The 22,506-nt window shown below is 45.8% G+C and overlaps 1 protein-coding gene across 1 annotated transcript in view; it reads right to left on the reverse strand.

Moving 5' to 3' along the window:
* The window catches only part of LOC139409560 (activating transcription factor 6), a 112,398-nt gene that overhangs the window by 84,673 nt on the left and 5,219 nt on the right, over positions 1 to 22,506 (reverse strand). The window contains exons 2-7 of the mRNA XM_071154892.1: positions 22,126 to 22,202; positions 20,710 to 20,785; positions 20,456 to 20,553; positions 19,380 to 19,506; positions 18,797 to 18,982; positions 2,933 to 3,084 (exon numbers count right to left, since the gene is read on the reverse strand). Of these exons, the coding sequence (XP_071010993.1) occupies positions 2,933 to 3,084; positions 18,797 to 18,982; positions 19,380 to 19,506; positions 20,456 to 20,553; positions 20,710 to 20,785; positions 22,126 to 22,202 (716 nt within the window). The remainder of the gene's footprint in view (positions 1 to 2,932; positions 3,085 to 18,796; positions 18,983 to 19,379; positions 19,507 to 20,455; positions 20,554 to 20,709; positions 20,786 to 22,125; positions 22,203 to 22,506) is intronic.

The raw sequence follows: 22,506 nt of genomic DNA on the forward strand, positions 1-22,506 counted from the left end.
ACTCGCCATAAATTCGGGCGTCTGAAGTGTGTGTAAGCCGGCATTTTCAAATGAGTTTACAACATAGTAACAAAAAGACCAAAAGAAACAAAAACTATCCCTTAGCTTTTAATAGAGAACAACGAAAGCTGCCCCCTAAAACAAAACCAGCACAAAAGACAGAGGACTTTTACTGAGAAACCACTGGCTAGTATAACCCCCAAAAAATACGCTATAACTGACTATTCTTGTCTTGTTTGTGCCTGGTTTGCTTCTCTTGGACGGCCTCTGCTGAAGTGAAATAATGCCTTGTCTGAGCTGAAACCAGTGTAGTGTGGTGTGTAGGACTTCTCAGTACTGGTAATTAGTGTGTAGACAGCACAGGAGGTCATATCACCAGTGTGAATTGTGTGTTATGTGTTGCAGCTGTCCTTACAGCACCCTAGCGAAACATAAAAGCACCCGAAGGACACCACCCCTTTTGACCCGTCACATGATATTTCCTCCAACTGACTGTAGCCAGCTGTTTTACCATTCCATTACTACAACACATTCTGCCTGTAGCCAGCTGTTCCATTACTGCAACACATTCTGACTGTAGTCAGCTGTTCCATTACTACAACACATTCTGACTGTAGCCAGAGGAAGGCCCATTACTACAACACTGACTGTCATTTTGCAATCGTCACCTATACTGAAGATCAAGAGGCGGGAAACGGAATGGAACAAACTGAGACTGAAGAAACATCTTTAGGACGATGAAGTGAATCATCAACAATGGCATTCTGTAGACTGGGTGCATTTCCTGTACGCTGTACAGTTAATGTGGATACATATTACACACAGAGACAGAGCACTCACGTCAGTAGCCATGAAGTGCTTTGAAAAGCTGGTCATGGCTCACATCAACACCATTATCCCAGAAACCCTAGACCCACTCCAATTTGCATACCGCCCCAACAGATCCACAGATGATGCACTCTATATTGCACTCCACACTGCCCTTTCCCACCTGGAAAAAATAACACCTATATGAGAATGCTATTCATTGACTACAGCTCAGCATTCAACACCATAATGCCCACAAAGCTCATCACTAAGCTAAGGCCCTGGGACTAAACACCTCCCTCTGCAACTTGATCCTGGACTTCCTGACGGGCCGTCCCCAGGTGGTAAGGGTAGGTAACAACACATTCGCCATGCTGATCCTCAACACAGGGGCCCCTCAGGGGTGCGTGCTCAGTCCCCTCCTGTACTCCCTGTTCACTCATGACTGCACGGCCAGGCACGACTCCAACACCATCATTAAGTTGGCCGATGACAACAGTGGTAGGCCTGATCACAGACAACGACGATACTACCTAAAGGGAGGAGGTCAGAGACCTGGCCGTGTGGTGCCAGGACAACAACCTCTCTCTCAACGTGATCAAGAGAAAGGGGATGATTGTGGACTACAGGAAAAGGAGGACCAAGCACGCCCCCATTCTCATCGACGGGGCTGTAGTGGAGCAGGTTGAGAGCTTCAAGTTCATTGGTGTCCACTTCACCAACAAACTAACATAGTCCAAGCACAACAAAACCTATCCTATCCCCCCCCCCATGGATCCTCAGATCCTCAAAAGGTTCTACAGCTGCACCATCGACAGCAGTGATTGCATCACTGCCTGGTATGGCAACTACTCGGCCTCCGACCGCAAGGCACTACAGAGGGTAGTGCGTACGGCCCAGAACATTACTGGGGCCAAGCTTCCGGCCATCCAAGGACCTCGATACCAGGCGGTGTCAGAGGAAGGCCCTAAAAGACTCCAACCACATAGTCACTGTAATAACTCTACCTACATGTACATATTACCTCAATTACCTCGACTAACCGGTGCCCCCGCACATTGACTCTGTACCAGTACCTGTCAGCATTTCACTGTAAGGTCTACTACACCTGTTGTGACTCCTTGCTGTCCCCAGTCCACCTGGCTGTGCTGCTGCTCCAGTTTCAACTGACCTGAGCCATAGGACCATGCCCCAGGAATACCTGACATGATGACTCCTTGCTGTCCCCAGTCCACCTGACTGTGCTGCTGCTCCAGTTTCAACTATTCTGCCTTATTATTATTCGACCATGCTGGTCATTTATGAACATTTGAACATCTTGACCATGTTTTGTTATAATCTCCACCCGGCACAGCCAGAAGAGGACTGGCCACCCCACATAGCCTGGTTCCTCTCTAGGTTTCTTCCTAGGTTTTGGCCTTTCTAGGGAGTTTTTCCTAGCCGCCGTGCTTCTACACCTGCATTGCTTGCTGTTTGGGGTTTTAGGCTGGGTTTATGTACAGCACTTTGAGATATCAGCCGATGTACGAAGGGCTATATAAAATAAATTTGATTGATTGATTGATTGTATTCAGCATTTCACTGTAAGGTCTACTACACCTGTTGTATTCAGCATTTCACTTTAAGGTCTACTACACCTGTTGTATTCAGCATTTCACTGTAAGGTCTACTACACCTGTTGTATTCAGCATTTCACTGTAAGGTCTACTACACCTGTTGTATTCAGCATTTCACTGTAAGGTCTACTACACCTGTTGTATTCAGCATTTCACTGTAAGGTCTACACCTGTTGTATTCGGCGCATGCGACTAATAAAATTTGATTTGACATTAAATTAAGCTCAGCTGTATGTCAATCCTGGATGCTGCGAATCTAGTTTCTGTCAGTCTAGAAAAAAGACTGACAGCATCATCAATAATAAATGGTGGCTAGTTTTTTTTCTAGCTGCTATTTTGTGTTTTCTTATTTCATCCAGGAATTAAAATCAATGAAGTGAAGAGGAACCAGCACCACAGAGGGAGATACAGTCTTCCATTGGAGAATGAAATCAGAGGCATACGAGCAAACCCAGACATGTAGGACACACTCTCTCTCTCACACACAGCAGACACACACACACACTTACATCTTCGTCAGAGCCAGGGCTGTGGAGTGTGACTGCAATGGGGGCGGGCCTCTCTTGGGTCAGTGTTGGCATGGTAACCAGGTGCCCGGTGACTGCCTGTGGAGTGTGGATCTGCAGCACCTGGGCCGGCTGGCACAGCACCAACGGACCACCTGTTAGGAGGGGACAAACAACACTTAGATTATATACCTTTACTGAGCTGTTATTAAATAATAAGCTGTGCGTTTCGGTATTCCTCGCCAGTCGCTAACTACAAAAACACCAGAGCACTTGGTCACCCGTGACAGCTGGGAGCCCCTCTTCCCCAGTGCTACTGTCTGGTCCGTCTCAAAAAGCGGTCCCCCCCCTTCCCCAGTGGTACTGTCTGGTCCGTCTCAAAAAGCGGTCCCCCCCCTTCCCCAGTGGTACTGTCTGGTCCGTCTCAAAAAGCAGTCCCCCCCCTTCCCCAGTGCTACTGTCTGGTCCGTCTCAAAAAGCGGTCCCCCCCCTTCCCCAGTGGTACTGTCTGGTCCGTCTCAAAAAGCGGTCCCCCCCTTCCCCAGTGGTACTGTCTGGTCCGTCTCAAAAAGCGCCCCCCCCCCCTTCCCCAGTGGTACTGTCTGTACAGAGTGCACCCAGAGTTCCTTCTACCCTCTGACCTCTCAGCGACCCTGCATTAACCCTTGAGCGTTAATAGAACTCCCTTCTCCCCACATGTAGGAGAACTGAACACTGGGTAACTAACTGGACAGTTAGCGTGGCGGTCTCACGGTAATATATATACACTAATGTAATACAATACTAATGTTTATAAAACACCATGTCCATGGTTTAAAGCTGTGGCCCACAGTGCAGTGTCAAACCACTCTCTGTACCAGGAACCATCCATCACACAGAAACACTGCTGCCCCCCCCCCCCCCCCCCCCCCCCCCCCCCCCCCCCCCCCCCATGCCTCCTGGTCCTAGGCTTTGGGATAGTTAAAAGGCCAGAGGACCTGAGGGACCTACTGGGTACATAACTTAAAAGCATATCTGACATGTATTGTGGTGCACAATCATGGATTGATTTAAAAACCAATAGAAGAATATTAAAATGTATTCTAAAACTCACAGGCAGTCAGTGTTTAAAACCAGTGTAATATGTGCTTTCTGTCTGGTCTTGGTCTGTATCTTTAAAAAATAATAATATTTCACCTTTATTTAGCCAGGTAGGCTAGTTGAGAACAAGTTCTCATTTGCAACTGCGACCTGGCCAAGATAAAGCATAGCAATTCAACACATACAACAACACAGAGTTACACATGGAATGAACAAACATAGTCAATAATACAGTAGAACAAAAGAAAACAAAAAGTCTATATACAGTGTGTGCAAATGAGGTAAGATAAGGGAGTTAAGGCAATAAATAGGCCATGGTGAAGAAGTAATTACAATATAGCAATTAAACACTGGAATGGTAGATGTGCAGAAGATGAATGTGCAAGTAGAGATACTGGGATGCAAAGGAGCAAGATAAATAAATAAATACAGTATGGGGATGAGGTAGGTAGATAGATGGGCTGTTTACAGATGGGCTATGTACAGGTGCAGTGATATGTGAGCTGTTCTGAAAGCTGGTGCTTAAAGCTAGTGAGGGAGATATGAGTCTCCAGCTTCAGAGATTTTTGCAGCTCGTTCCAGTCATTGGCAGCAGAGAACTGCAAGGAAAAACGACCAAAGGAGGAATTGGCTTTGGGGGTGACCAGTGAGATATACCTGCTGGAGCGCGTGCTACGAGTGGGTGCTGCTATGGTGACCAGTGAGCTGAGATAAGGCGGGGCTTTACCTAGCAGAGACTTGTAGATAACATGAAGCCCGAGGGTTTGGCGATGAGTATGAAGCGAGGGCCAACCAATGAGAGCGTACAGGTTGCAATGGTGGGTGGGGCTTTGGTGACAAAACGGATGGCACTGTGATAGACTACGAACTCGAGGATCGGTAGGATGGTCAGTTTTATGAGGGTACGTTTGGCAGCATGAGTGAAGGATGCTTTGTTTTGATATAGGAAGCCAATTCTAGATTTAATTTTGGATTGGAGATGCTTAATGTGAGTCTGGAAGGAGAGTTTACAGTCTAACCAGACACCCAGGTATTTGTAGTTGTCCACGTATTCTAAGTCAGAGCCGTCCAGAGTAGTGATGCTGGACGGGGGAGCAGGTGCGGGCAGTGATCGGTTGAATAGCATGCATTTAGTTTTACTTGCATTTAAGAGCAGTTGGAGGTCACGGAAGGAGAGTTGTATGGCATTGAAGCTCGTCTGGAGGTTAGTTAACACAGTGTCCAAGGTGCCAGAAGTATACAGAATGGTGTCGTCTGCGTAGATGTGTACCAGAGAATCTCCAGCAGCAAGAGCAACATCATTGATGTATACAGAGAAGAGAGTCGGCCCGAGGATTGAACCCTGTGGCACCCCCATAGAGACTGCCAGAGGTCCGGACAACAGGCCCTCCGATTTGACACACTGAACTCTATCAGAGAAGTAGTTGGAAAACCAGGCGAGGCAATCATTTGAGAAACCAAGGCTGTCGTGTCTGCCAATAAGAATGTGGTGATTGACAGAGTCGAAAGCCTTGGCCAAGTCTATGAATACGGCTGCACGGTAATGTCTCTTATCGATGGCGGTGATGATGTCGTTTAGGACCTTGAGCGTGGCTGAGGTGCACCCATGACCAGCTCTGAAACCAGATTGCATAGCGGAGAAGGTACGGTGGGATTCTAAATGGTCGGTAATCTGTTTGTTAACTTGGCTTTCGAAGACCTTAGAAAGACAGGGTAGGATAGATATAGGTCTGTAGCAGTTTGGGTCTAGAGTGTCACCCCCTTTGAAGAGGGGGATGACCGCGGCAGCTTTCCAATCTTTTGGAATCTCAGACAATACGAAAGAGAGATTGAACAGGCTAGTAATAGGGGATGCAACAATTTCGGCAGATAATTTTAGAAAGAGAGGGTCCAGATTTTCTAGCCCGGCTGATTTGTAGGGGTCCAGAAATTGTAGCTCTTTCAGAGCATCACATATCTAGATTTGGGTAAAGGAGAAATGGTGGGGGCTTTGGCGGGTTGCTGTGGAGGGTGCCGGGCAGTTGACCGGGGTAGGGGTAGCCAGGTGGAAAGCATGGCCAGCCGTAGAGAAATGCTTATTGAAATTTTCAATTATAGTGGATTTATCGGTGGTGACAGTGTTTCCTAGCCTCAGAGCAGTGGGCAGCTGGGAGGGGGTGCTCTTATTCTCCAAAGACTTTACAGTGTCCCAGAACTTTTTTGAGTTAGTGCTACAGGATGCAAATTTCTGTTTGAAAAAGCTAGCCTTAGCTTTCCTAACTGCCTGTGTATATTTGTTCCTAACTTCCCTGAAAAGTTGCATATCACGGGGGTTATTCGATGCTAATGTAGAATGCTACAGGATGTTTTTGTGCTGGTCAAGGGCAGACAGGTCTGGAGTGAACCAAGGACTGACTATATCTATTCCTAGTTCTATATTTTTTTGGAGTGGGGCATGCTTATTTAAGATGGTGAGGAAGGCACTTTTAAAGAATAGCCAGGCATCATCTACTGACGGGATGAGGTCAATGTCATTCCAGGATACCCCGGCCAGGTCAATTAGAAAGGCCTGCTCGCAGAAGTGTTTTAGAGAGCGTTTGACAGTGATGAGGGGTAGTCGTTTGGTCGCAGACCGATTACGGATGCAGGCAATGATCACTGAGATCTTGAAAACAGCAGAGGTGTATTTGGAGGGCGAGTTAGTTAGGATGACATCTATGAGGGTGCCTGTGTTTACAGATTTGGAGTTGAACCTGGTAGGTTCATTGATAATTTGTGTGAGATTGAGGGCATCAAGCTTGGATTGTAGGATAGCAGGGGTGTTAAGCATGTCCCAGTTTAGGTCACCTAGTAGCACGAGCTCAGAAGATAGATGGTGGGCAATCAGTTCACATATAGTATTGAGGGCACAGCTGGGGGCAGAAGGAGGTCTATAGGAAGCGGCAACAGTGAGACTTGTTTCTGGAAAGGTGCATTTTTAGAAGTAGAAGCTCGAATTGTTTGGGTACAGACTTGGATAGTAATACAGAACTCTGCAGGCTATCTTTGCAGTAGAATGCAACGCCGCCCCCTTTGGCAGTTCTATCTTGGCGGACAATGTTATAGTTAGCGATGGAGATTTCAGGGTTTTTGGTGGTTTTCCTAAGTCAGGATTCAGACACGGCTAAGACATCCGGGTTGGCAGAGTGTGCTAAAGCAGTGAGTAAAACAGGGAGTAGGCTTCTAATGTTAACATGCATGAAACCAAGGCTTTTACGGTTACAGAAGTCAACAAATGAGAGCACCTGGAGAGTGGGAGTGGAGCTAGGCACTGCAGGACCTGGATTAACCTCTACATCACCAGAAGAACAGAGGAGAAGTAGGATAAGGGTACGGCTAAATGCTATACGAACTGGCCGTCTAGCACGTTCGGAACAGAGAGTAAAAGGAGCAGGTTTCTGGGCACGATAGCATAGATTCAAGGCATAGTGTACAGACAAAGGTAAGGTAGGATGCGAGTACATTGGAGGTAAACCTAGGCATTGAGTAATGATGAGAGAGATATAGTCTCTAGAGACGTTTAAACCAGGTGATGTCATCGCATATGTAGGAGGTGGAACAACATGGTTGGTTAAGGCATATTGAGCAGGGCTAGAGGCTCTACGGTGAAATAAGACAGTAATCACTAACCAGGACAGTAATGGACAAGGCATATTGATATTAGAGAGAGGTATGCATAGCCAAGTGAACATATGGGTCCAGTGAGTGGTTGGGCTGACTGGGAACACGGCGATTCAGACAGTTAGCAGACTGGGTTAGCAAGCAAGCAGTTAGTTTGGGCTAGCAGTTAGCAGACCGGGGCAGGCAAGCTAGCAGTTAGCAGAATGGGGCTAGCAAGTTAGCCTATGGGGGACGTCGCGATGGGGGTAAGTCCGTTTTTGCATCTTCGTGTGGTGACGTCAATAGACCAGTCGTGGAGTTAGTAGGGTTCCAAGTAGCTCTAGGTAGCTAGCAGGCCTAGCAGGTTAGCAGGCCTAGCAGGTTAGCAGGTTAGCAGAATGGGCCTTCAGCGGACGTCGCGCCTGAGGGGCCTGTTGGAATCCTCGGGCAGATTATCTCGGTATTCCAGTCGTAGAGTATCGGCGGTGTTCCGTGCCCCGCACCGGCAGTAGAAGGGGTCCGGATATTGTAGCCCGGGAGTGGGCTTTGGTGGTAGCAGAGGAGCCCTGGCCGGGCTAGCTTCAGGCTAACTGGTGCTTGCTCCGGGATGGAAATGCTAGCCAGGAGTAGTCAACCGGGATTGCGGTTAGCTAGTTGCGAAGATCCAGATGAAAATGTTCAGAGTTTGCTGTAGGAATCCGGGGATATGGAGAGAAATAGGTCCGTTATGCTCTGGTTTGAGTCACGTTGTTCGAACTGGCGAGAGCTTTCCAAGCTAAAGGTTAGCTGATGACCCACTAGCAATGGTTTGCTAACTGATAGCTGGTAGGTAGTTAGCTAGCTAGCTTCAGTTGAGGGACTCCAGATCCAAAGTAAATAGAAATATTTTAGAAAAAAGCAGATCCACGCCACATTGGGTGAGGCGGGTTGCAGGAGAGTATTTAGAAGTTGAGGTTTGGCAAAATATTTTTAAAAGATATGCGAAGAAAAATATGTAAAAAGATATATACAAGGGACACGACAGGACAAAAGACAAAGACGTCTGACTGCTACACCATCTTGGTATTAAATCTGTGCTGCAACAATCTGTATGTTTTGCAGTTGACCAATGGCTTTCTTGGGTAGACCAGACAGGAGAGCATTACAGTAGTCAAGCCTGCTTGTAATAAAAGCATGGATGAGTCTCTCTATCAGCCTGAGAGAGAAATGGCCACACCGTGGCAATGTTCCTCAGGTGGTAAAAGCTATTTTGGTCACATTCCTAATGTGTGATTCGAAATTTAGTTCAGAATCTAAAATGACAAAGGTTTTTTTATCCTGGTGTTTTATCTTTATTTCCCATGAATTAAAATGTTCGTCCAGATTCTCTCTCTGTACTTTGGCTCAAACAATAAGTAACTCTGTATTTACTTGATTTAGTTAGAGAGGAAGTTGTGAGCCATATACACTTATCTTTCAAAAGTTTGGAGTCACTTAGAAATGTCCTTTGTTTTTGAAAGAAAACCTAGGTGTCATTTTAGATTCTGAAATAAATAGAAGGCTTAAGTTGTGATATTACTTTGCTGGGCAAATAGGGAAAATAACTCCATTGTGCCCTAGCCTACAACGCAAAGGTACTTATCAAACTTCTTATCAGGTCTTTCTTGACTGATACCCAGCCTAATGTTTGTTAATCTTATCTCTAAAATATGCTGCAAACGCATCACATTTAGATGTGGAGGAAAGTTCATATACAGTAGGTTTGCAGGTGTAGGATTTCTCTCAAATGATTAGTGATCAGATTAGAGCCCGTCATTTAAAAAGTATTCAGACCCCTTGACTTTTTCCACACTTTGTTAGGTTACAGCCTTATTCTAAAATGTATTTAATTGTCCCCCCCCCTCATCAATCTACACACAATACCCAATAATAACGCAAAAATAAAAATACTGAAATATCAAGTATTCAGCCCCTTTACTCTGGACTTTCTTGAAGCACCTTTGGCAGCGATTACAGCCTCAAGTCTTCTTGGGTATGACGCTACAAGCTTGGCACACCTGTATTTGGGGAGTTTCTCCAATTCTTCTCTGCAGATCCTCTTAAGCTCTGTCAAGTTGGATGGGGAGCGTTGCTGCACAGCAATTTTCATGTCACTTCAGAGATGTTCGATCGGGTTCAAGTCTGGGCCACTCAAGGACATTCAGAGACTTGTCCCGAAGCCACTCCGGCATTGTCTTGGCTGTGTGCTTAGGGTTGTTGTCCTGTTTGAAGGTGAACCTTCTCCCCAGTCTGAGGTCCAGAGCGCTCTGGAGCAGGTTTCCATCAGGGATCGCTCTGTACTTTGCTCCGTTAATCTTTTCCTCGATCCTGACTAGTCTCCCAGTCCCTGCCACTGAAAAACATCACCACAGCATGATGCTGCCATCACCATGTTTCCTCCAGATGTGACAGTTGGCATTCAGGCCAAAGAGTTTAATCTGGGTTTCATCAGACCAGAGATTCTTGTTTCTCATGGTCAGAGTCCTTTAGGTGCCTTTTGGCAAACTCCAAGCGGGCTGTCATGTGCCTTTTACTGAGGAGTGGTTGTCCTTCTGGAAGGTTCTCCCATCTCCACAGAGGAACTCTGGAGCTCTGTCAGAGTGACCATTGGGTTCTTGGTCACCTCCCTGACCAAGGCCCTTCTCCCACGATTTCTCTGTTTGGCCTGGTGGTCGGCTCTAGGAAGAGTCTTGGTGGATCCAATCTTCTTCCATTTAAGAATGATTGAGGCCACTGTGTTCTTGGGGACCTTCAACGCTGTAGAAAGTTTTTGCTACCCTTCCCCAGATCTGTTCCTCGACACAATCTTGTCTCGGCGCTCTAAAGAAAATTCCTTCAATCTCAGGGCTTGGTTTTTGCTCTGACATGCACGGTCAACTGTGGGACCTTATACAGACAGGTGTGTCTTTCCAAATCATGTCCAATCAATTGAATTTACCACAGATGGACTCCAATCAAGTTGTAGAAACTTTTCAAGGAGGATCAATAGAAACAAGATGCACCTCAGTTCAATTTCAAGTCTCATACCAAAGGGTCTGAATACTTATAAATACGGTATTTCTGTTTTTATTTTTAATACATTTGCAAACATTTCTAAAAAAAACTGTTTTTGCTTTGTCATTATGGGGTACTGTGATGTCATTATGGGGTATTGTGATGTCATTATGGGGTATTGTGCTTAGATTGATGACAATATTTTATTTAATCCATTTTAGAATAATACTGTAACTTAACAAAATGTCGAAAAGGGGAAGGGGACTGAATACATTCTGAATGCACTGTATATGCCAAGTTTCTCTCTCGGAATATCATAATGGACCTGCAACTTTGACTCTCTCGGCTTTTCTAATTGATTTGTTTCCTCATTCATCCAAGGGGCTCCTCCATTTGGATGGGTCTTTTTTCAACCTTATCAATGGTTGTCCATTATTTGCTAAAGTTATCAACTAAATCATTACAAGAGGAAGAAAGTATAGTTGGTGGAGTATTGTTCATACACTCAATAAAATCTGTAGCAACTTCAGAGGTCAGATAGCGTTTCTTAATAATGCGTTCAGTATTCCTCTTTGCTCCGGGCAACAAGGTAGTAAAAAAGACCAAGAGTGATCAGATAAAGCAACATCAACAATAGAGGATGTGTCAGTAGAAAGCCCCTTGGTAATAACCAGGTCCAGAGTATGGCTGTGGTTATGGGTGGGCCCAGTAGAAAGCCCCTTGGTAATAACCAGGTCCAGAGTATGACTGTGGTTATGGGTGGGCCCAGTAGAAAGCCCCTTGGTAATAACCAGGTCCAGAGTATGACTGTGGTTATGGGTGGGCCCAGTAGAAAGCCCCTTGGTAATAACCAGGTCCAGAGTATGGCTGTGGTTATGGGTGGGCCCAGTAGAAAGCCCCTTGGTAATAACCAGGTCCAGAGTATGACTGTGGTTATGGGTGGGCCCAGTAGAAAGCCCCTTGGTAATAACCAGGTCCAGAGTATGGCTGTGGTTATGGGTGGGCCCAGTAGAAAGCCCCTTGGTAATAACCAGGTCCAGAGTATGACTGTGGTTATGGGTGGGCCCAGTAGAAAGCCCCTTGGTAATAACCAGGTCCAGAGTATGACTGTGGTTATGGGTGGGCCCAGTAGAAAGCCCCTTGGTAATAACCAGGTCCAGAGTATGACTGTGGTTATGGGTGGGCCCAGTAGAAAGCCCCTTGGTAATAACCAGGTCCAGAGTATGGCTGTGGTTATGGGTGGGCCCAGTAGAAAGCCCCTTGGTAATAACCAGGTCCAGAGTATGGCTGTGGTTATGGGTGGGCCCAGTAGAAAGCCCCTTGGTAATAACCAGGTCCAGAGTATGACTGTGGTTATGGGTGGGCCCAGTAGAAAGCCCCTTGGTAATAACCAGGTCCAGAGTATGGCTGTGGTTATGGGTGGGCCCAGTAGAAAGCCCCTTGGTAATAACCAGGTCCAGAGTATGGCTGTGGTTATGGGTGGGCCCGGTAACATGTTGGAAAAAGTCCATGAAGCTCAAAACATTCATAAATTCAATGGTCTTGGAGTCAGTCTCTTTGTCAACATGAATATTAAAATTCCGCAACACAATGATTTTAAAAATAAAGAGTGAAGAAAAAGCAGCCAACAATTTGGAACTCCTTCAATACTGTTGGAAAAGCATTCCAGGTGAAGTTGGTTGAGAGCATGATCTTGGTCGGTCCACAGATCGTAGGCAGGCCAATATTTTTCCCCATCGAGCTGTCCACAATGATGGTGGTCTTGATGGAATCCAATGAGGGAAGAGGGGGAGCAGGGTCTTGAGTCCGCGACCTCCTGAACTGTGGTGGTCGTGGAGAGGGTGCCACTGGGCGGCCACCAGCTGGTGATATACTCCCAGGATCCGTGGTAGCTCTTTGATAGTTGGATCGGATCTTCTCGGATAGATAAAGGGTGGCCAGACTGCCTCCCCGATCTCCTATGCCTTGCGAGTGTCCAGTCCACATGGGGCCGTGGAGTTGAGCTAAACATCTGTCCGTTGCATTGGGACAGATCAACGCCTCCTGACTCAGACAGCTTTGCTACAGGAGGGATTTAAAAATGGGATTGGGTTTGTCTGGGTTACAGCAAGGTTGGTGCACTTAGAAAGCAGGTAATCCTTTTCTCGCAGCCGAGCGAGCAGCTGGAGGATCTCTTCCCGGAGTTGCTTGATGGTGGTGCATTTAGGGCAGACAAATCCCTGTCCATTGTTCAGTTCCACCTTATCTTAATCTTGTGATTGTGTGGAAGTCATCTCACACCTAAAGCATTTGTGCCCAGTCGTGGATAAAAACACTAGAGGGTTAAGCACTACTAGCGTTAGCCTGCTCCGTTTCCATGACGGCTAGCAGCTAACTGCTACTTAACAGGAATTAGGTGCGCTAGATTAGGGTTGTAGTGTAAACCTATAGGACGGTAGCTCTCCAGGAAGAGGGTTGGAGAGCCCTGATCTAGAGAGAAAGTTATATTCAAACTCTAAACTAAAAATGTGGTTCAAATTCACATTCAAGACTACAGAGGTCAAATATTCCAGTGTTGGTTTAGTCCCGGGCAGACTGTATTGGCCCAGACTCAGCTGAGGTAGAAGATCAGAAAGAGGATCAGATTGGTAGGTCTGAATAAAACACAGGCTGGTGGGCTGAGGTAAGGAAACACTACTAAAACATTGACTCACAAATGATTAAACACAGATCCTAAAAAGAGGGTCAACGAAAGTAGAGATAGGGCGACATCTGCTGGCCAACGATACACAACACCCTCCCAAACTCCCACCCAAAACTTCCCTAATGCTTTACAGATCGACTGCCCTCCAAAAACCAACGTGGCATCGATATGAGTCAGAAACATTTATTATAGTGTCATAATTGACGACAGAGTGTAAACAGGAAAATGTTTGGTCATAAAGGCAGTCTAAAACGAGTTTGGAGTAAATTAAGGTTGGGTTTGGGATATACAATGTCGCCAACATATCGTGCCTCCTTTCGCCAAGCTCCACGTGCAAATCGCCCCTCCGCTCACTCTATTGCACTGGCCGCGTTGAACCGACAATGGACCAATCACGTCAACGCGTGAAAGAAGGGAGGGAAGATCACCAGTAAACTAATCTGCTCCGCTTGGTCATGTTGTCTACAAGCAAGCTAGTTGCATCGTCCAGAAACATACATCACTTTTCCATAAAATAAGTGTTTCAATTGTAAAACTAGTTGTTTTCACTGGGAAGGCAGATAACACGTTATCAAAAGCAGTCACTTCTATGTGAAAACACTGAATCCTTCTCATCACTCCACGTGATTGATTATTATTTGTTTTGAGACCGACTTTGCCGTCGGCCAGAGCGGGGCACCTGGCTCACTGGGGCACCAGAGCGGGGCACCTGGCTCACTGGGGCACCAGAGCGGGGCACCTGGCTCACTGGGGCACCAGAGCGGGGCACCTGGCTCACTGGGGCACCAGAGCGGGGGCACCTGGCTCACTGGGGCACCAGAGCGGGGCACCTGGCTCACTGAGGCACCAGTGGGGGCACCTGGCTCACTAGGGCACCAGAGCGGGGCACCTGGCTCACTGGGGCACCAGAGCGGGGCACCTGGCTCACTGGGGCACCAGAGCGGGGCACCAGGCTCACTGGGGCACCAGAGCGGGGCACATGGCTCACTGGGGCACCAGAGCGGGGCACCTGGCTCACCTGGCTCACTGGGGCACCAGGCTCAGTACTGGTGAGTATACCGGTTGACTAGAGACTGAACATCCCTGTACGGATTGACCAACCAGTGGTGGTGAGTATACCTGTTGACTAGACTAGAGACTGAACATCCCTGTACGGATTGACCAACCAGTGGTGGTGAGTATACCGGTTGACTAGAGACTGAACATCCCTGTACGGATTGACCAACCAGTGGTGGTGAGTATACCGGTTGACTAGAGACTGAACATCCCTGTACAGATTGACCAACCAGTGGTGGTGAGTATACCTGTTGACTAGACTAGAGACTGCTGGTTATGTATAGTTTGATCATTATTATCTCTATCATAGCTGACGTTAGCTAGCAAACTAGGATTGAGGGGACCACTGTTTTTTTTAACTAGCTAACATTAGTATCGGTAGCTATTTTTGACAAACTTCTCTAGCTGTTTCCTACTATTTATTTGTCTACTTTAGCAATGTCATCGTATTTCCATTCCACTCTAAATGAGTGTAATTTAGATGAAACAGTCACACATTAGCCTGTGAGGAGCAACCCCATGTCTAGGGGCACAAATACATATTGGATGCAGCGATGGTAGTATTAACTCATTTATGTCTGACTAGGACTACAACAGTGTACTGGCAGCAACAAACTCAAACCAACATTTATGTCTGACTAGGACTACAACAGTGTACTGGCAGCAACAAACTCAAACCAACATTTATGTCTGACTAGGACTACAACAGTGTACTGGCAGCAACAAACTCAAACCAACATTTATGTCTGACTAGGACTACAACAGTGTACTGGCAGCAACAAACTCAAACCAACATTTATGTCTGACTAGGACTACAACAGTGTACTGGCAGCAACAAACTCAAACCAACATTTATGTCTGACTAGGACTACAACAGTGTACTGGCAGCAACAAACTCAAACCAACGCAGGGCCATAGCAGAACATGTCCCAGTTGGTTGCACAGTGTAACAGCGTTACCGGTCTGAATCTAAATCCATCTGAAGCCGGTCAGTCTACATCTGTAATTCATGTAATTAGTTTACAAAACGACATTACGTTATTTCTCAAGATATGTTTATAATTGAGGGATGATGTGACAATCGTTGACCCTGTTTTTCCCTGTTGCACCAAGTGGAAGACTGATCCCCGGGTCATGAACGGATGCCGGCGCCTACCAGAGAAGCAAAGGTGGGTATCATAACATGTCCAGCAAATGTGATTGCAATGGTTTAGCGACCTCCAAAAATAATTTAATTCACTGTTCACTTGCTATTTTCACAGTTTGTCAGGCAAGACCTCAGAATTTTTAAAAAGTGTGTCATGCAACACAAGTAGCCTTGTGACACCTCCTCTGTTGTTGCCAGTCTCCCTCGACTCCTATGAAAAGGACACGCTATCGTGAGACCTCTGATAGTGACCCGAGTTACTGCCCTGATCAACAACGACAGGTAATGTGCATTATGTAAAAAAAAAAAAAAGTTGTATTCAAAATTACCCAGGTTGATAAACTAGTAGGCTAATTCTCCAGCCAAGCAGATACAACTAAGTATAGTCATTTTGGTTGTGAAGTACATTAGCAAAAATATTTGTATTTTCTTTGCAATTTACCACTTGGCTGTCCATTCATCACGCTGTCACACCTCATAAGATTGCCTGCTGCAGTTGTTCGAGAGATGTCCCGTTTTCAGCCGAACATGCAGCATAGAGAAGACCAGCAAAGGGGGCTCTCATCAGCATCATGCAGACATGGCCTCACCGTGAGCATTCCTATACATAGAACAGTCAGCCCCATGTTGGCAAGTATCCAGCCAGCAACCTTCACCTGTCAGCGGCAACAGCTTTCAAAGGCTCATCATTTGTTCAAATACAGAAGGTAAGTAAACCCACTTCATTACTTTGACACATTAGATAAATTATGTTTCACAATTGGGTTATGTAAACTGCTTTATTTTCTACTTCTTAGATGCATATAATGTCCCGAGTATAACCTAGTAGACCCAGGACGATACCAGTATCGTGGCACTCGGTAGTCATCGTGGCACTCGGTAGTCATCGTGGCACTCGGTAGTCATCGTGGCACTCGGTAGTCATCGTGGCACTCGGTAGTCATCGTGGCACTCATTAGTAATCGTGGCACTCATTAGTAATCGTGGCACTCATTAGTAATCGTGGCACTCATTAGTCATCGTGGTAAGGGAACAAAACAAGACGTGGATTTAACTTCTTTAGGAAAACAGCCCTAATGTTGCAAACAGACATCATAATGTCATCCAGAGTCACATGTATCTATAGCAACAATACTTTACATACAGCAGGTTAAAGCATTACAGAGTTCGGTGTTTTTCGTGTTTAGATTTTTGCCATGGAAAGAATATTGAGATAATGGTACCGTCTCGGCCCTATAACCTAGCCTAGCGGAACCAGCCTGATCACTGTGTTCACTATATAATATCCAGGGTATAACCAGGCCTAGTGGAACCAGCCTGATCACTGTGTTCACTATATAATGTCCAGGGTATAACCAGGCCTAGTGGAACCAGCCTGATCACTGTGTTCACTATATAATGTCCAGGGTATAACCAGGCCTAGTGGAACCAGCCTGATCACTGTGTTCACTATATAATGTCCAGGGTATAACCTAGCCTAGCGGAACCAGCCTGATCACTGTGTTCACCATATAATGTCCAGGGTATAACCAGGCCTAGCGGAACCAGCCTGATCACTGTGTTCACTATATAATATCCAGGGTATAACCAGGCCTAGTGGAACCAGCCTGATCACTGTGTGTGTGTGTGACCAACAAGTATCTTTGAGGGCCCAGGTGCTAATCTACACTGCTATGCCCATCAATCGGGGCTCTGGCAAAGACCTTATCTCCAGCCTCACCTCTTGCCTGCTTTCCAACGGTCGTCAATGGGGAGAACAGAATTAGGTCAATTTAGTCTGACCGGTTTAAACTTCAACATAGTATCTGTTTGTGTGTGTGTGTCATATCACCTATCCCTAACTGCCATTGGTAATAGAACAGTGACTCTGTGTGTTCACTGATGCATGAGATGCAGAGAGACCTGGCACTCAACACGTCCCCTCAACACCTCCCCTCAACACGTCCCCTCAACATAGCCACAGTGAGGTGATTTCTAATAACACAGCCCAGTAACAGCAACACCCTTTTCATTCTGTGTGTCACTGATGAACTCTGCCTACTGTATTTCTACAGATGGCCTGGAGATGCTTTTGCCAGACGACAGCTTCAATCGTTTGATGGGGAGACCATAAGTGACCTGTTCAATCTCCAACGTAGGATATGTAATATCTGACACACAAACTGGTAATAACTGCCATTGGTAATAGAACAGTGACTGTGTGTGTGTGTTCACAGAAACATGTATGGAGCCAGGACATGGAGACTTGCAAGATGATGTGACAGACAGGCTTGATACTGATGTCTCTGAATGGAGAGAGACCTGGCACTCTGACAGACAGGCTTGATACTGATGTCTCTGAATGGAGAGAGACCTGGCCCTCTGACAGACAGGCTTGATACTGATGTCTCTGAATGGAGAGAGACCTGGCACTCTGACAGACAGGCTTCATACTGATGTCTCTGACAGACAGGCTTCATACTGATGTCTCTGAATGGACAGAGACCTGGCACTCTGACAGACAGGCTTGATACTGATGTCTCTGAATGGACTGAGACCTGTCACTCTGACAGACAGGCTTGATACTGATGTCTCTGAATGGACAGAGACCCGGCACTCTGACAGACAGGCTTGATACTGATGTCTCTGAATGGAGAGAGACCTGGCATTCTGACAGACAGGCTTGATACTGATGTCTCTGAATGGACAGAGACCCGGCACTCTGACAGACAGGCTTGATACTGATGTCTCTGAATGGAGAGAGACCTGGCACTCTGCATTAAAAATGTTAGTAGACACTTACTTGTATTGTCTTTTTTAAAATGTATTACTGAAATGAATGGTATCAGTCAATATCGGGAGGGAGAAACGCTGTGGATTCTGCACCAGGATCAGGGAACTCCTGTTTGTGGTACATGGCATTGTGCCTGGATACATCCGTTAGCCGTGGTATATCGGCCATATATCACAAACCACCGAGGTGCCTTATTGCTGTTATAAACTGGTGACCAATGCAATTAGAGCAGTAAAAATAAGTTGTCATACCCGTGGTATACGGTCTGATATACCACGGCTGTCAGCCAAATCAGCATTCAGGGCTCGAACCACCCAGTTTATAATTGCTATTATAAAAACGGGTTACAAAGATAATTAGAACAGTAAAAATACAATGTTTTGTCATACCCGTGGTATAGTGTCTCGTAACACGGCTTTCAGCCAATCAGCATTCAGTTCTCCAACCACCCAGTTTATAATATGTATTATAGTGTAGTGAGTGTAGTTTTAGACTCACCTATAGGTGGCGCTGGCTGTATGCTGACAGGGGCAGGTTTGACCACAGCAGGGTGAGGCACCAGGGTGGTCTGCAGGGGCTGGATGATGATGGTCTGGAGAGGGCCCGCGGCATGCTGGGGTACAGCCATTACAACTGGTCTGGGCTGGATGGACACCTTGGGGGTGAGCTGGATAGGCCTCTTCACTGTGAGAAGGATCATAATTCATAACTGTTTCCATTTTTTAAAACGGAGCCTTCTTCCCCCTCCAGATGCTATTTTATGTATCATAAAAAATATATATTTGGTCCATTGAAAACAGGGCGAATGGACTTGAACCAATAAACATCTGTTGTTTGGTTCTACTAATGTTTGGCATGAGTCATCATACTTTTTCCGATCCATTAAAACTAACAAAGTCAATCAATAACATATTTCCAAATCAGAAACAGACTGACGAGGGAGAGTGATAGAGTATTTTCACTGAAAGCCAATGTAACTACAGGAAGAAATGGCAGCCTGATATGAAAGAAGAGGAGGATGATGATGGATGGATGGATGGATGGATGGATGGATGGATGGATGGAGAGGTGTATATCTGACCTCGCGTGGCCTGATTGGTCCTCTTGGGGGCCCTCTTGGCCAGGGGCAGGGGGGGCTCTGAGAAGCCACTGGACTCGGAGCAGACAGAGACGGCAGGCGAGGGCTGAGGAGATTGGGCTAGATCCTCCTGTAGGGGGCAGCAGAGAGACGAGCCATCAATGTTTCCCTGTTGTGTGAGGTTTTACAATACCTCCAGAAGGTCCAGTGTTCCCCTATATGCATTTACACGCAGCGCACCACCACGGCTAAAATACTAAATATTTTAGTGTTATAATGCCGCTTGTATAGATGTATGGCCAAGGAAGGTATTCACCGCTGCACACAATGTATACAGACTCTCTTTTTTTCTACTGTGTTATTGACTTGTTAATTGTTTACTCCATGTGTAACTCAGTGTTGTTTTATGTGTCGCACTGCTTTGCTTTATCTTGGCCAGGTCGCAGTTGTAAATGAGAACTTGTTCTCAACTGGCCTACCTGGTTAAATAAAGGTGAAATAAATAAATCCAAATCTTACTAAAAGGAACTACAAAGTTCTTGAAGACTTGATGCCTTTGGCGACATCCAAAATATCTTTGAGGTGTAGTGCACAAATGCCCTTGATCATAATGGCAGGAGATATAAACATGTGCAGCGTAGGGTCACAAGATCTAACCCTAGTCCTCCTTCTGACATGCTGTGAAAACAACTGCCTGCTACATTATGTTAATATGGCCAGAGTTGTCATCACCTCATTTTAACGAGGGGGCGGGGCCACACCTCTGGCAGATGGTGGATAATTAGTCTGACAAGGTGCTTCAGACCTTCCTTAATGAGGTGCTCGAGTGTGTGTGTGTGTGTGTGTGTGTGTGTGCGTGTGTGTGCGTGCGTGTGTGTGCGTGTGTGTATTGCAAAAGCAGATGGCAGAGATAGCAACGTGTGTAATGGTACCATGTGGGGCGAAAAACACACAAACTAACACAGATGGGCCTAGACACACACTGGAAATACTCCCAGCCATGCAAAATAGGCACATCAAACACATAAATGCAAAATGACCTACAGTGAAACACACTGGAGAGAGACAGGGGGACTTACTTGTATGGAGTAAGGTGACAGGGCCTCTCGGGATGCAGGCGAGGTGACAGAGCTCATGGTATGGGCAGGAGAGAGAGAGTCCACACTCAGATCCCCATCTGCAGACAAGGAACACAGAGCTCATGGTATGGGCAAGAAGGAGAGAGTCCACACTCAAATTTACACAAGAGAAATACTGGTACTGACATGTTTAAACAATTTTTGTCCAATACCACCTTATACCATAGACCTGATTAGACCGGTATTAGACACACCTGTGTAGGTGCTGCCTGTGTCAGTGCTCCAGGGAGGCAGGTCGATGTCAAAGTCGAGGTCTGGGGCATCGCCGGCCTAAAGGGTTACACAGAGCAGACACACAATCGCTGTACTTCTCATTATGATGGTTCACTGTGAATCTGGTCTGTTACGATTTTCTAAAGTGGAACTGACAGTGTTTTAGCAACATGAAATCTTGTAAAAAAAATCGGTTCATATACAACCCCAGGGAAGAATATGACACTTTTTTAAAACATTTTATGACAAGGGAACATTTAGATATGATCATTCACAGAATGTTTGGAAATTATGTATACTAAAGGCATTTGTGAAAATTCTATAGCAATATATAGTAGGGAAGTGGCCGTGCGTTGGTACAATTAATAGACACTGCAATAAATAAAACCTAATGAAAAAAAACAACAACATCTGTCTCGTCCAGTACCGAAGTCTACACAGACCGTTATGCCATAGCCAATCAGAGCTACAGTAGGCCTGTATGCAAATAAGCCACTTGCCACACAGGCCTGCCATCATTTACTATTAACACTAAAAGGGCTGGGCGATATATCTTTCTCGGGAGGGGAGTCAGCCAATCACCCACTCGTCCAATGACAACACCCTCCCAGCAGCTAGCTAGCTAACATTACGCTCAGTTTCTTTTAGCTTGGTAAATTAATAGATAACCTATTAGCCATGGTACGACTGACCTGTGATCATTGCCATTGCTAGTTTTGATTGTATTGGCATTCCCAGCTTATGTTACATTCATCTGTTTTTACCCAAAAACATTAGGTCTTTGAAACTGAAACAGTGCATTCCTAAATGGCTGGAGGAACTAAACAATGTTAACAGGCCAGCTGTGATTTACAACCTGATAGCAATATTTGTGGGACTTCCAAGACATTTATTGGTGAATTATATGAATCATGCATTGAACTGCATCCATCTATTCTGCCAACAATGCCTTACTCTACATCATGGAAGTTATAATCAAATAGAACCTATTGGTTTTGTAGCAGAAACTGGGAATTCTATATATTTTTTTACTGATATTATGATTGTCTGTTTGATATCTGCAAAGTAGTTAAAACACTTGTCAGTTCCACTTTAAGAGACAGTGTTGCCTAGAGTGTGTCTGTGTAGTCTGTGTTGCCTAGAGTGTGTCTGTGTAGTCTGTGTTGCCTAGAGTGTGTCTGTGTAGTCTGTGTTGCCTAGAGTGTGTCTGTGTAGTCTGTGTTGCCTAGAGTGTGTCTGTGTAGTCTGTGTTGCCTAGAGTGTGTCTGTGTAGTCTGTGTTGCCTAGAGTGTGTCTGTGTAGTCTGTGTTGCCTAGAGTGTGTCTGTGTAGTCTGTGTTGCCTAGTGTGTGTCTGTGTAGTCTGTGTTGCCTAGTGTGTCTGTAGCCCTGTACTCACATATCCCACGCACGCCAAGGCCTGAAAAAGTTCGTCTGCATCTCCAAGGTTGTCCAGCTCGTCAAACAGGCTGATGTCTGCTTGAGAGCAAGAGACACACACACACACACACACACACACACACACACGTCGGATTTAACAGTAGCCTTACATGAAAACAATACTTAGTTGCCTTCGCCAAAGACTAACTACCGTTTTCATCGAAGGCTAGTTTAACAGATGTCTTGACATGTTTCAGATAGTTATCCACAACGCCAGGTCAGATAGTTAATCACAGTTTAGCCACATGGGGCTAAAGGAGAATTCATATTGTAAACGGCTTCTCTTAGGTCATAGATATGGCTATTCACTTATTATTTACACATTGTTAATGCATAACTG

This window comes from Oncorhynchus clarkii, chromosome 5, assembly GCF_045791955.1.
Source record: "Oncorhynchus clarkii lewisi isolate Uvic-CL-2024 chromosome 5, UVic_Ocla_1.0, whole genome shotgun sequence".
NCBI lineage: Eukaryota > Metazoa > Chordata > Actinopteri > Salmoniformes > Salmonidae > Oncorhynchus > Oncorhynchus clarkii.